Raw genomic sequence first — 13,185 nt, 5'->3', positions numbered from 1 at the left:
GCAGTAGTTTTTGGTGCAGGGCTTCTGGTGCCAAAGACAAATATGATTAACAGCCTGAGTCAAAATGTCTTTGAAATATTATTTATCATCGGGTAAGCTAACTCTGACTTGTAATCCTGCTTTACCCAATGGTTAGCACTTAACCTGACCCCTAATGTGAACTGTTAATTCTTAACATGCCTACTCACCCTAACATTTAACCTAACCATTAATGCAGAACTAAAATTATGAAAGAAACAATATGCTGCTCCAGTAAGCTCTGCATATTTGCAGATTGTGGCACACCTATCTTGCAAAGCACCCATCTCCAGCACGGCAATACCTGTGTTCCACTATATCACCAGCGCTTCCATCTTCTCCAGGGAAGGGAGTCTTTGGCCTACTTAATTGGCCTGGATAATGTAACTCCCAGGCATGTGCACAGGAAATACTTCATCCCCGCACAAAGTCATGCTGAGACTGTACACTAAGCTTTTCAAGTGTAGCACAGTGTACAATTACAGAAAAATTGCTGACCGGTCAAGGAGAAGCATTTATGGCAGAAGAGACACACAGAGTCTCTTCTGTCATATATAGCCTACATTTGAGCATTTTTTGCAAAACTTAGTTCCGTTCCCTTCAAAAATTTGTATTCTAATTCTTTGAAAATCCCTACACACTAATCTAATCCCCTGCACTGTCGACCCTTAAATGACCATACTAAACGTATTGTGTGCCACAAACTACTAGTTCTCATAGTACCAATCCTCTGTCCTGAAAACAATTGCCATGAGCCAGTCACCTATTTTTGTCACCCATATGTATATAGCTCAGAAAAGAGTAAGGCAAGAAACACTTTTGGAACTGGCCCAGTTGCACTGATTGTTCAAGAAAAAGGTTTTGTCTGTGGAAGATAGTGGCGCCGGTAATATGAGTGGGATTGAAGCTGTATGTGCAGGGGTGTGGAATTCCTATCGCCCGACGCCCGGGACAGGCAGTTTCGGGCACCGGGCGAGTAGTTTCTTTCTACATTTAGCCTGACTGCGGGCAAGCAGCACGGCTAAATGTAGTGTGGGAGCCGTCCAAAACCACTATCTATCTATGGCGGCCGGCCGGCCGTGTACCGCTCCCGGCTGCCTCTCTCTCTCTGCACTTGGGCTTCCTTTTTGCCGTGGTCTTCGGGGACCCCCCCTCTTGTGGGGGATCCATGACCACGGCAAATTAGGTTAGAGAGCACGGAGCAAGGCAGATAACGCTTCTCGGCTTTGCTTCATGTGAATAGTGACACAGGAATGCAGCCTTCCTGTCACAGGAGAACGAGCACAGTGCTGAGCTAGAACTCCTGTGTTGGAGGTGACAGGGTCAATAAAGAGAACCTGTCACCTCCAAAAGCTATCACACAAGGGTTTGTTAACCCTTGTGTGATAGCAATAAAGTCAAGTGAAATAAAAAAAAAAATATGTACCATTTAAAAATGTAACTACATAAAAATGGGAAAAATACAAAGGCGATAAAGTAAAAAATTTAAATAAATGATAAAAATTAAAAATATTACAAAGCAAAAATAAAAAAAGTAAAATAAAATCTAAAAAATTGAAACCAACCCCTATCATCTGCATGCGAATAAATGCATGCATGGGGCATTGTGTGTGTGCGCAGAGTGGGAAGATCCGTTACCGCATGGCAATCATGCACAAAACCGTGTGTATGGCCGAGCAGTCACAGAATCCCACTCCACCGCCAATCATGCTGGCAGTGCCATTATTGTCTAGTGGCGCCAGGCAGATTGCGCAGTTTCCCGCCGTATTAACTCCCGTGCATTCTCACATAATCGCGGTTGAAAACGCAGCACGGTGTGTGTCGCGAAAAAAGGTACCTGTCCCTTTTTTCATCGATTACCACACGGATATAACCCCATTGAAATCAAGGGGGCCGCGTGGCAACCACACACGGTCACCCAAGTCTGCACCCACCCCAAAGGGTAAATTCACTTTCCCAAGTAATTTGGGAAAATGGAATTACCTGCACAAATCTGGTCCCCTTTCCCCCTGCTATACTTACCTTTCAGGGAACGGTGCTTCCCATCCGCCAGTATGGGTGTACTATTTGTACCTGTGCCATGTATTCTGAATTTCGCTCGCAAAATTCAAGCACTCGTTGGTCAGCGCAGTAACCTGACGGCACTGACCAATGAGAAGCTCTTCTTGGCACTGCTAAATACGGTTTTTGTTAATTTTTTTTTCTTTTTTTGCATCAGGACAAGTAGATTTCCATGAGGGACAAGTAGATTTGGCCCCCGTTTTAGTCCTTGGACAAGTAGTTTTTTTTTTTTTTTAAATGTCAAAGTAAACATTAGGCATGGAAAAAAGTGGGTTGCACAAAATAAATTAAATAGCAATTCCAGACAGCATGTGAAAACATTCACTGAACTGCTACTGCTATCCAGCAAACAGAATATCTATGCTAATGTCAGCATCCAAACTTAAATATTGTTCAGTCTATTCCACTGCAGCTAGATATCACAGGTCTTTTCATGTCTTCTTAAGGTGCCCATACACCTTACAATTATCTGCAGATTTTCTGTGGTCGGATGGAAAAAGTGCAACAGATTGGCCCAGGTGGAGATTACTCCATCCACACAGTTAAGTGTAGATGGAGGAATCTGTTGCACCTTTTCTAGCCTCTGTAGACGTCAAGGACACATACTTTCGTGTCCCTATTTGTTAGCGATTTCTTTGTTTACGGACTTGTCCCTCCAGATTTGTGCTTTCTCCTCATTCACACTTGCCTGTGGTTAAATGTCTGGGATTTGTACTACAGATGGTTCCTGTTGCCCTTTCTTCTTGTTGTACTACCGTTTGTTTTATTTTAAATGGTAAACAAAATTCTAATATAAAAAAAAATCATGGATGCTGGATGCTCTTCTGCATCCACCACCTGTGTAACCAAATAAAAAAGTGATGTCAAATATGATATTGTAATTCCAGGAATAGATATTAAGTGGCTGTCATTAGGAAGCATTTTAGATGCCTACCAGAGAAGGTCAGGAGAAACTTTTATGTTCTTCCTGCACAAGGAACCTGCCAAGAGAGCATTACTATGCAGGGTTAAATTAGGATGGGGTTAATATTGTGGTGTGTCGAGATATAGGCTAACCACATTAGGAAGGTGTGAATATGTGTAGTTTGATTTTGCATAAGGCAAACACTGTGTACGAAAAGAAGCCATATATGAGAAACATCTAAGTTTAATAGCCCTACTTTTTATATCTCTCTTACCTGATTGTTATACAAAGCTGTATATAATGTAAGCACATATTCATGTCTCTAGTTAGCAACATTATAGTTAATGACCATATGGTCATTACTGTATAAGATGTTCTGTCTGTTGTATTTATATTCCTCAAGCATATTGTTCCTTCCACTTCACAGAGTGCTAAACTATTTCAAAGGGAAAAAAATCCTTTCCCCCTAGTTTCCGGTTGTCCTATCAAGTGTAACCTTGGACCCTTATAGAGCAATTAGACCATCCTCTATCCCCTCCTTTGTAATGAGGTTTCTTACATTCCTGAGTCTATAACCCTTTAGTCTTCCCTAATGGGACATCATTATTCTGAAAGAAACAATGTAAATGTAAATGAATATTCTCATTAACGAGTCACAGAGAAACCTTTAGCGGTAGCACTGTGGTAATTCTGCTTGTTATTTCTCCAGTATTCCAGGCAGGATTTTTTTATAATTCATTATTAGTATTCTCAATTACTTGTTCTTTAATTTTGCATGTCTTTCATAATCCAATGTTCAACTCCTTCAACCATGTGCTTGTTTTATTCTCCAGGTGCAACCTGTGAAACGTTCAAGGTCTCTGTCCCCAAAGGGCTTTTCCGGAGAGTCCGAAGAGTTAAAGAAGCTTAGGATAGCAGAAAAGAAGATTGAGCATTTAGAGAAGACACTGCAGATTAAGGTGAATGCCATAAAGCTATATAAACCATGTCCTGCCAGTGTAAAAACTGACAGTATTAAAGGTAGAAAACTGCCCTCTAATTGAGCTGAAGGCATTTCTCAGGGATAAACTGGAGACTTAAATATTTGGCTTTGGGGGTATATTTTAATGTTACACAAAACATATTCATTTTGTATGATTTTCTCTCTAAACTGCCTACCTGATACAGCATAATTCACTTAGCTTCTAAGAAACGTTTAACATCCATGCTGTGCTACTATATAACAAACATGTATTCTCACAAATAAAAAATTAAATGGCCTGTTGTGTCATGGAGGACAGCCTATGGGTAGGTGCTGGCTAAAATATATGGGCAATAGGTTCGGAATAGTTTCTTTGGTTGTTTAGTATGAACTGAATATTAAGGTTAGGTGTCTGTGACTGCCACTCCAGAACCTTCACTTTTTTCTGTTGCAGCCACTGAAGGATCGACTTGACCTTTTTTCAGATCAGTCATGTTGGAATACTCAATGCAAGGCACACCCCTTGTGTAGCTTATAGGCTGATGAGTGCAGTTTTTCCTCCAACAGTTTGTTAATATGCTGCAATAATATTGCCATCAATTTTACATAGTTAAATAGTCAGGTTGAAAAAAGACACAAGCCCATCAAATTCAACCTATAGAGGAAAAAAAATGGAAATTTCTCCATAGACAGAACCCTATGCCCAGAGTTGATCCAGAGGAAGGCAAAAAAGAAGAAGGAAAAAAAAAAATCCCTTCCTGATCCCATAAGGCAATCAGATATTCCCTGGATAAACAGTCTTTTGTGTTTGTTTTACTTAAAAAATGTTAATATCTGGTTATATTCTGTGCATTTAGGAGTGCATCCAGATTTAATAATTAAAAAAAAAAAGTTACCTAAGCTAGCTAGAACTAGTTCCGCATTTTCTCAGCTATTACTGTGAAGAAACCTTTCCATGTGCAAAGGTTAAACCTCTTTTCCTCCAGATGCAAAGAGTGCCCCCTTGCCCTTTGCAGTGAACTTAAAGTGAATCATTTTGCATCAAGTACATTATATGTATTCATACTTCGTTATCATATCCCCCCTTAATCGCCTCTTCTCCAAAGAGAACAAATTCAGTTCAGCTAATCTTTCCTCATAGCTGAGCTCCTCCATGACTCTTATGAGTTTAGTTGCCCTTCAGTTTGAATTAAATTACTTGTGCTGCTGTACCTCATTTAACCCCCTAAACAGCCCTTCTCTATGCTTCACAATAGGGATGATATACTTCTCTTCATAGGCCTTGTTGACTTAGTGTTTATGGATATGACCATAAAGTTCAATTATGGTCTTATTACTCTAAATTATTATTATTATTATTATACAGGATGTAAATACCGCCAACAGTTTGTGCAGCGTTTTACAATATAAGGAAGACATTGCAATACAAATTAAGACAAGATGGTAAGGAGGGCCCTGCCCTGCTTACAATTTAAAAGGCAGGGGAATTTTGTTTCATAAGTTTTGAGGCTTCCCAATTCTGCATCTTCTAAAACATACATTTGCACCCTTTTAACACCTTTTAATGTTATTGTTAAACTCCAAATTGCAGTGTATTGATTGAATCCTATTAACTTTTAACCATAGATACAGCAAAATACTGAGCTTCGCAAAGCACATGAAAATCGAAAAGAAAGGTTGCTGGCAATACAGGCCAGTTATAAAGTACTCCAACAGCAAAAAGAGAATATGGAAGATGGAGGTGGCCGGTGAGTTCCAACATTATTTATCGACTTGCCAAGCTGATCCAAGAAAATTTGCTGCCAAATCACTTTATAGTGACACAAACTCAGGAGTTAAATCTTCAAAATGTATTCAAGTACCCTAAAGCCCATTTCAACCTTTGCTTTTTTTAAAAGCATATGCCAGCAATGCACACCAAGTGTTCATGAAACAGACATATGCAGTGTCTGTATATAAACACATAAACTTATATTTTTTGTTAGCTTTCCTTTCCATATCCTCATGGAAATGGGGGCAGCTGTTTACAGCCTGCTTTGCATCCGACGCCAGTATCAGACTGAGTTTCATGTGGAGACAATTTTTAATTCCTATGTTCAGGCTTAATAAAAACTTCATAAAGTAAATGAAGAAAGCCTGCAATGTGAGTCATGAAAATGTGCACTCGTATACAGTACATCAGGGCTCAAAATTTCAAGTCCTAAGCTACTAGCCAGGCCTTAAAAGTTACACACCACGAGTTGCCCAACCTAACCCCTACCCTGCCGCGGCCTTAACTCCGCCAGGTCAGCGGTGTGACGCAGAGTACAAAGATCAGTAACAACGCACAGTACAAAAGTCAGTGGTGCAATGCCAAATACAGAGGCCAGCTGTGTGACGCACAGTACAGGAGGTCAACAGTACAGAGGTCATTAATGTAATGCAGTGGTCTGCAGTATAACGCACAGTACAGCGCTCAGCAATGTAATGCGCAGTGCACCGGCCAGCAATGTAACGCGCAGTGCACCGGTCAGCAATGTAACGTGCAGTGCAGAGGTCAGCGTGATGTGCAGTGCAGAGGTCAGCGGTGTAAGGAAGAAATTAAAGGGACTTACAGTGCACTTAGCTGATGGTATTCAGGTGCCCTCTTCCTTTCCCCCGGGGTATGTACCGAGATAGAACTTAGTTTTGCATAACTTTCTGGCCAGGTGTCTCACTGTCTCTGCAGTCTTCCTCCCAGCCTGGCAGCTGAGGTAGGTGGAGGAAGCCGCAGAAGACAGCGGAAGGAAAGAAAGCAGAACTGAATGTCATCGATGGGGTGTCGCAGCCGGTGGGACCAAGGATGGGACACTACCGCTGCGGCGATCGTTCGCTCTTCTCCTTCTCGGCCGCTATGTAGCTGCAGCGGGCGAAAAGGAGAAGAGAACAGAAGCGAGCAATCACCGCGGCGGTAGTGTCCCATCCCGCCGGCGGCGCAACCCCTCAATGACATTCCACTCACCTCCACACAATTTTCACTCGCCAATTGCGAGGGGGCGAGTGGAAATTTTGAGGACTGCAGTACATCATCGCTGCACCTCTGCATTACCACAATACATGCAAAACACTTACAAAGGTGGAAATGGACCTAAACTAATAACACAAATTTAACTTATTTGTGCCTCATTTAGCTGTAGATCCTTAAATCATCTCTGAATTGGTGCTGCTACGGTGTGTATATATATATTATAACAATAATTATTTCTTAAGGAATTGTAAATAATAAAAAAACAACAACAATCAAGCATCAACAGCAGGACACATCATATGTATAAAAAACCAATAAACGTTGCAAATAAAGAGAATAGCACTAATATCAAAGCAACAACTGTAAACCTTCAAAAAGCACTCGTAATAGTGCAAGATACAAGCAAAAATTTGTGATAAAAAAGGGAATGCTCAAGTAGAGCAGATGTGGATGATTTTGTTGACCAAAGAATCATGGAATAAAAAAAACAAAAACCACAGGAGGCATCGTCTTCATATGGTATATCTGAAAAGCAGGGACATATACCTTTGCAAATGTATGGTTGCGAGAGGTGAGGTGCGTATAAAGCTAGACGAAAAGTGTATAAAGGAGTGATTCAGAGAAGGAAGAGAAAAAGGGTTAGGAGACTTCTACCATTAGAGAATAAGGTCAACGAGGGTCGTTCAACCAACATGACCAGTTGGTAACACAAATCTTCAAATTTACAATGTGCTTTGGCAAAAATATGCTCCTATTGAGCATGAACATTCAGTATATCAATTGTTTCCGAGAGGGTTGGAATAGTATGTTGCTTCCAGCGTCTGGCTACAGATAATCTAGCTGTTATTAGACCGTAAGTTACAAAGATACGCTGGAAGGGAAGCCAGTCTGTTATGCCTATGCCCAATAGTACCAGTTGAGGAGAGGGAGAGAGATGGGGCATTCATGTAATAGAGGATATAAATCGAAAACTTGCAATCCAAAATGTAGTTAATGTTTCCCAGGACCACCAAATATGTGATAGAGATCCGATTTTGCCACAATTGCGCCAGGACATGGGAGAGGAGGAATGGAAGATTTTTGCTAGCCGTTGGGGTGGTGTAATTACCATTTGTGCAAAATCTGTTGGAGGGATTCCCAATGAGTGATACATCTAGAGGTTTTTAGAGGCCAAGCGATAATTTCATACCATTGTTCAGGGGTTAAAGCAAATTTGAGTTTGTTTTCCCAGCACAGCATAGTGGGGACTTTGGCATCAGGTAATGGTTCAGTAAGGATCCTGTAAAAGACAAAAAAAGGAGATCCCTCTAGAAATAGCGGAAGGGTTTTGAAAAGAAAAACAAAAATATTTCTAATGCAATGGTTATCCTTAATTTGCAGAGTAGCTAAAAAGTGACGTAGTCTATGGTATTTATAGAAGTCCTTAGAAGTGATGGAGTATCGACGGCATAGTTCCTTGAACGTTGACACAAAGCCATCAATGTAAAGCTGGTGTAAATGAGTCAGGCCTAAGGACTTCCACGGAGCAAAACATGTTTCGCTAAAAACAGCCTCAATGGTCGATTGAGGAATGTATTTGAGTGGGGAATGATCAGATAATGGCGTAGCTAATCCAAGTGAGGATCAGAGTCTGGTGACAGCCGTACTGGTAGCTAGGTAATTGTGCTCAGGGGTGGAGTTCAATAGAAGAGAACACAACAAGGATGGAAGGTCTACAGTAGAGGCTGCAATCTGTTTCCACAATTTATCCGAAGTGGTAAGCCACCATTGCCTGGTAAAGTCCAGGATGGTAGCTTTGTAATATTTGTGTATATCAGGTGCTCCCAGTCCAGCATGGGATTTTGGAGAATAGAGACAGTTCTTGAGTATATGTGGTTTCTTGCTATCCCAAATAAGAGTCCATAACACTTTGTAGGGTTTGCAAAAATGACGGCAGTATGGGGATTGGCATGGCTCGGAAAGTATAAAGTATACGAGGTAGAATGAACATGTTGGTCATTGCAATTCTTCCAGCCCATGAGGTTGGAGTGCTAGATATATTTTTACATAAAAGTTTGACCTTATGGAGGAGAGGGAGGTAGTTGGCTTTAAATAAGTGAGAGCTAAGCGTGGTTAAGGTGATTCCTAGATAGTTTAAGGCAGGGGTCTCAAACCTCCAGCCCTCCAGCTGTGGTGGAACTACAAATCCCATGAGGCATTGCAAGATTATCACAACCACAGACATGACTGCTGAAGAGATGCATCATGGGATTTGTAGTTTCACCACAGCTGGAGGGCCGAAGGTTTGAGACCCCTGGTTTAAGGCATTAGTGGGGGCCCCCGAGAAAGGAGTGGCAGAGGATATCTGTTGGCATAAGGAAGGTGTAATGTTGATCCCTAGCAATTGAGATTTACTATGGTTTACTTTGTGAAAGGAAATAAGTCCGAAGGAGTCAAGAATGAGTTGTACTGCTGGTAATGAGTTTAGAGGGTCTGAAAGGGAGATTAGGACATCATCTGCATAGAGTGGAGGGTGGCTAATTTTGTTCCTCATAGTTTCTGTATGTGCTGTAAGGTAGCCACCGCTCCCATGATAGACTATAATTTCAATACAAATTAGTAAACTAAACGTGATATGTAACAATGGGAAAAATAACAAAAAGCCATATGATGCAACCTGTCACTAAAATTAACATGCCGTTGACATTTTTTTGAGTCCCACCATAAATATTCCGGCGTCATTGAAGACAGAGGACTAGCTTAGCAGCCAGGCAGATAGCATTTTCCAGGGTCAACAACTGTACTCTTGGTTTTCTCTCATTACAGGTAAAATTTTGGCTCAACACTCAACTCAAACACCATCCTTCGCAACACATCCACATGCATATTTGGTCAAGCCACACCTCTCCCAGGGATCTTCTGCTGAATAAAGAATTGTTGTGATACAATATTCTGTTGCTTGATCAGTTTATTAATGATGTATTTATCTCACAGGGAGAAAGTTCATAGGAAGAAGCCTGTTCGTGCACATCCCTCTGAGCTTAGACACGAAGATTCAGATGCTGTATGGAATGAGCTTGCATACTTTAAAAGGGAAAACAAGACGCTGTTGGTGGAGAAGTAGGTGTTTTTGTACAAAGTTATATTTTTTACCCATTGTATCTAATTTAGTTTATCTAATACAGTAATAGTTTCATTCTCGGTTGTATTAAGGGCCAGTTCACACTTGTGCAGAGAGCTGAGTTTTTCAGCAGTTGAAAAATACAGCTTCCTGCAAGGGCACACAGAAAACAATTGTTTTCTATGTGCCCTGTTCACACTGCAACACAGGTGGGATCTGCTTTGCAGTGCGCTGAAAAAAATGCAGACATGCTGCATTTTTGCTCAGAACACTGGCTGGAATCGAAGGTCACTTCAATGCAGTACACCACGCTGCTGTTTGGGCACCAGAATTAAGTGTACAGTGTGAACACTCCAAATAAACTTAAAAAAGTAGGGATGCACAATACCGGTTTTTCGATATCGAGTACCAATATTTTTTTTTCGGTACTCGCAGATACCGATACTAAAAGTCCCAATAAGGAAGCCAGGCGGCGTGTAATGACCCGCCACCTGGCTTCCTGATTAGTCGGGAAGCCGTCTCTGTGCTCCCTCGGGGGGCATGGGGGGGGTTAGTGACTCATAGTCTGGCTTCCTGACTGGCCAGCTTCTCGACCAATCAGGAAGCCAGGTGGCGAGTCATTACACTGCGCTCAACTTCTTTATTGGCTGGGAAGCTGACTCCATGTTCCCTCATCACCAAATGGCGAGGAAGCGTGGAGCCAGCTTCCCGGCAAATCAGGAAGCCGAGCAGCATGTAGTGTCTCGCTGCCCAGCTTCCTGATACCGGAAGTTCGGGTATTGGGCTAGGCATTGGAGCATTTGGGCGTGTACTCGCCCACATACTCGGCATCAATACCGATGCTAGTATCAGTATCGATGCATCCCTAAAAAAAAAAAGTAAACAGCTCACCTCTCACTAACCACAATGTAACATGCCGCATTATGCTGTGCAACTAGTGTGAATATGCCTCATCCCCAATTAGGATGCCGGACCTCGTGTAATGACTAGGCGTCCGGCTTCCTGATACATTGTTCTGGTATCGGGAGCTTTTGGGCGAGTATGAGTACTTGCTATCTGCACCAATATGTTTAATCCAAACAACCTGCCACATAAGTTGATCCAAAAAGGAGAAAAGTTTCCAATGGTACAGAAAGACTTATACTAAATAAATGATATATAAAAATCCAGTTGAGATGTGTCTCCTGTCGTTAGACATTGCAAAGGCCTTTGATTCTTTTTCTTGGTCTTACCTGTTGAAGGTGTTGCAACACTTTGGATTTGGCTAGAGCTTCTTGCACTGGATAACATCCTTGTATACCTTACCACAAGCAAAACTGCGGTATTGTGGCTTCGAATCTTCCCTCGTCCCTGTTCGTAGAGGAACCAGGCATGGTTCCCCTCTTTCTCCTATTATGTTCATCTTGGCATTTACCTGAAGCCATCTGATATTTCTGGAGTGGACGTGGTGGGGGTACATCGTACATTATACATGTTCGCAGCTACTAACTTGACCATAGCCAGTGCATAGAAGACTCTACCCTTGAGCTATGCAGTGGTTTAAAAACAGGTTGATGAGGATAATGAACATTGGGGAATTGACTGTGATAGTGTCAGAACCCCATGCAAAGTTTTTGTTGACCTGTCAGCCCTGGATTTCATGTTCTCAGCCCCCAGATTTTGATGTATCTTTGCTTTCTCTCCGATCCTATTGGATACTCTTCCCCCCAGGACACCTTTCTTCCTTTACTTTACCTTTCCTTAATGTTCTTTCATTTTCTTCTATGCTTTTCTCTCTTTTTACTTTAGTTTCTTACTTTCTTCTCTCTAACTTTTCCTTTTTCCTTTCTCTTTCTTTCTCCATTCACTTACTGCTTTTCTTTGAGTCTCTGTTCCATAGTTCTTTTCTTCTATAGCCTTGGTTTCCATCATCTCGCTGTGGACCTCCACGCAAGCTCTACCCATATGTGGATCCCCTTTTATTTGATAGTACTTTTATGCTTGTGGTTTGTGTGTCCTTACCACTTTTACACTCTATCCATGGATATTGGTTTATGCTTTTTTCCCCCCTTATATATAAGTTTAAACCGTCAATCCTTTCTCTATATATGCTCTTATATTGAACAATCCTGTTTTCTGTGGTTTGTTATACTTTTTACTTTTGTGACATAAAAAAAATCCAGCTGACCACATTCAAACCCAAAGCAAAATTCAAAGGTCAGTTTTGTAGATCTTACCATAGAAATCGGTTAATTTCCACCACCATCCCACATGGTTTCCATCAGTTCTAAAAAGGGAAATTTACTTGCATTAGCTGTTGTTGACATTAGAGACTATTATGAACAGGTTAAAACATTTTTTTTAAATGTTTTTTGAAAAAGGGTTTTTAAAAATTAAAGATATTTTAAACTTGTAGCCAATTTACCAGGAATAGACTTTTATCGGAGTAGAAAAAAAAAAGAAAATAAGGCGAAATACAATGGCAAATTTGACTATGCATTAGTTACTACCTTTTCTACCCCATTTTATATGATTAAAAACATTTTCAAGTCCCTCTCTCTCTGTCTTTTCCCCCTGCTCCTGAATGTTTTTCACCCTACTACTCACTGTCCCATATGGCCATGTTACCACACACGTCTGGTTAATGTAGGTGTCTTATGGTTAGAGGCAGCATGATTACCAAACTTTGGATGCCCTGATTTAGTTTCCTAACAATCCGCGATGCTGGTCGTCAATGGTCCGTATGCAGTATCCCAATACTAGAATGGTCACATGGCGAACCGCAGATACACGCTTATGGTTGCAATGTTTCGGGCAGAACATATAGACATGAGTACGAGACCCAGATCCGCAAATGGTAGATGGTCAGAATACGTCTTCTGCAGGAAGGACCGAATGTGCCTCTAACTACCCCTACTGCTCCTACGTGTGCTCTTTCTGTTTATTGATGTTACTGTTGATTCAAATTGAAAAGCCGCGGGATCTGTGCCTTAACGTTCATGCTGGTTATCTGCATTACCACTATGTGCCTCAATCGTAATGTATTGCCAAAAATGTGCAATGTTTTTATATGGATACCCCTGTTGTATAGAATAAAGCATAATAAAAAAAATTTCAAGAAATATTGGCCCATCATTAAAAAGGGTAGGATCTTAGCTACCATTTTAGAAGACACC

General features: G+C 41.2%; 1 protein-coding gene across 1 annotated transcript in view; it reads left to right on the top strand.

The window, feature by feature from the left end:
• CNTLN (centlein) overlaps positions 1–13,185 on the top strand; it is a 228,074-nt gene that overhangs the window by 96,750 nt on the left and 118,139 nt on the right. The window contains exons 10-12 of the mRNA XM_018554459.1: positions 3,817–3,942; positions 5,571–5,692; positions 9,904–10,029. Coding sequence (XP_018409961.1) covers positions 3,817–3,942; positions 5,571–5,692; positions 9,904–10,029 — 374 coding nt within the window. The remainder of the gene's footprint in view (positions 1–3,816; positions 3,943–5,570; positions 5,693–9,903; positions 10,030–13,185) is intronic.

Source organism: Nanorana parkeri, unplaced genomic scaffold (assembly GCF_000935625.1).
Source record: "Nanorana parkeri isolate BGI_ZX_2015 unplaced genomic scaffold, ASM93562v1 scaffold160, whole genome shotgun sequence".
NCBI lineage: Eukaryota > Metazoa > Chordata > Amphibia > Anura > Dicroglossidae > Nanorana > Nanorana parkeri.
The sequence above is the reverse complement of the archived record's forward strand: the minus strand, read 5'-3'. Positions and strand labels throughout refer to the sequence as shown.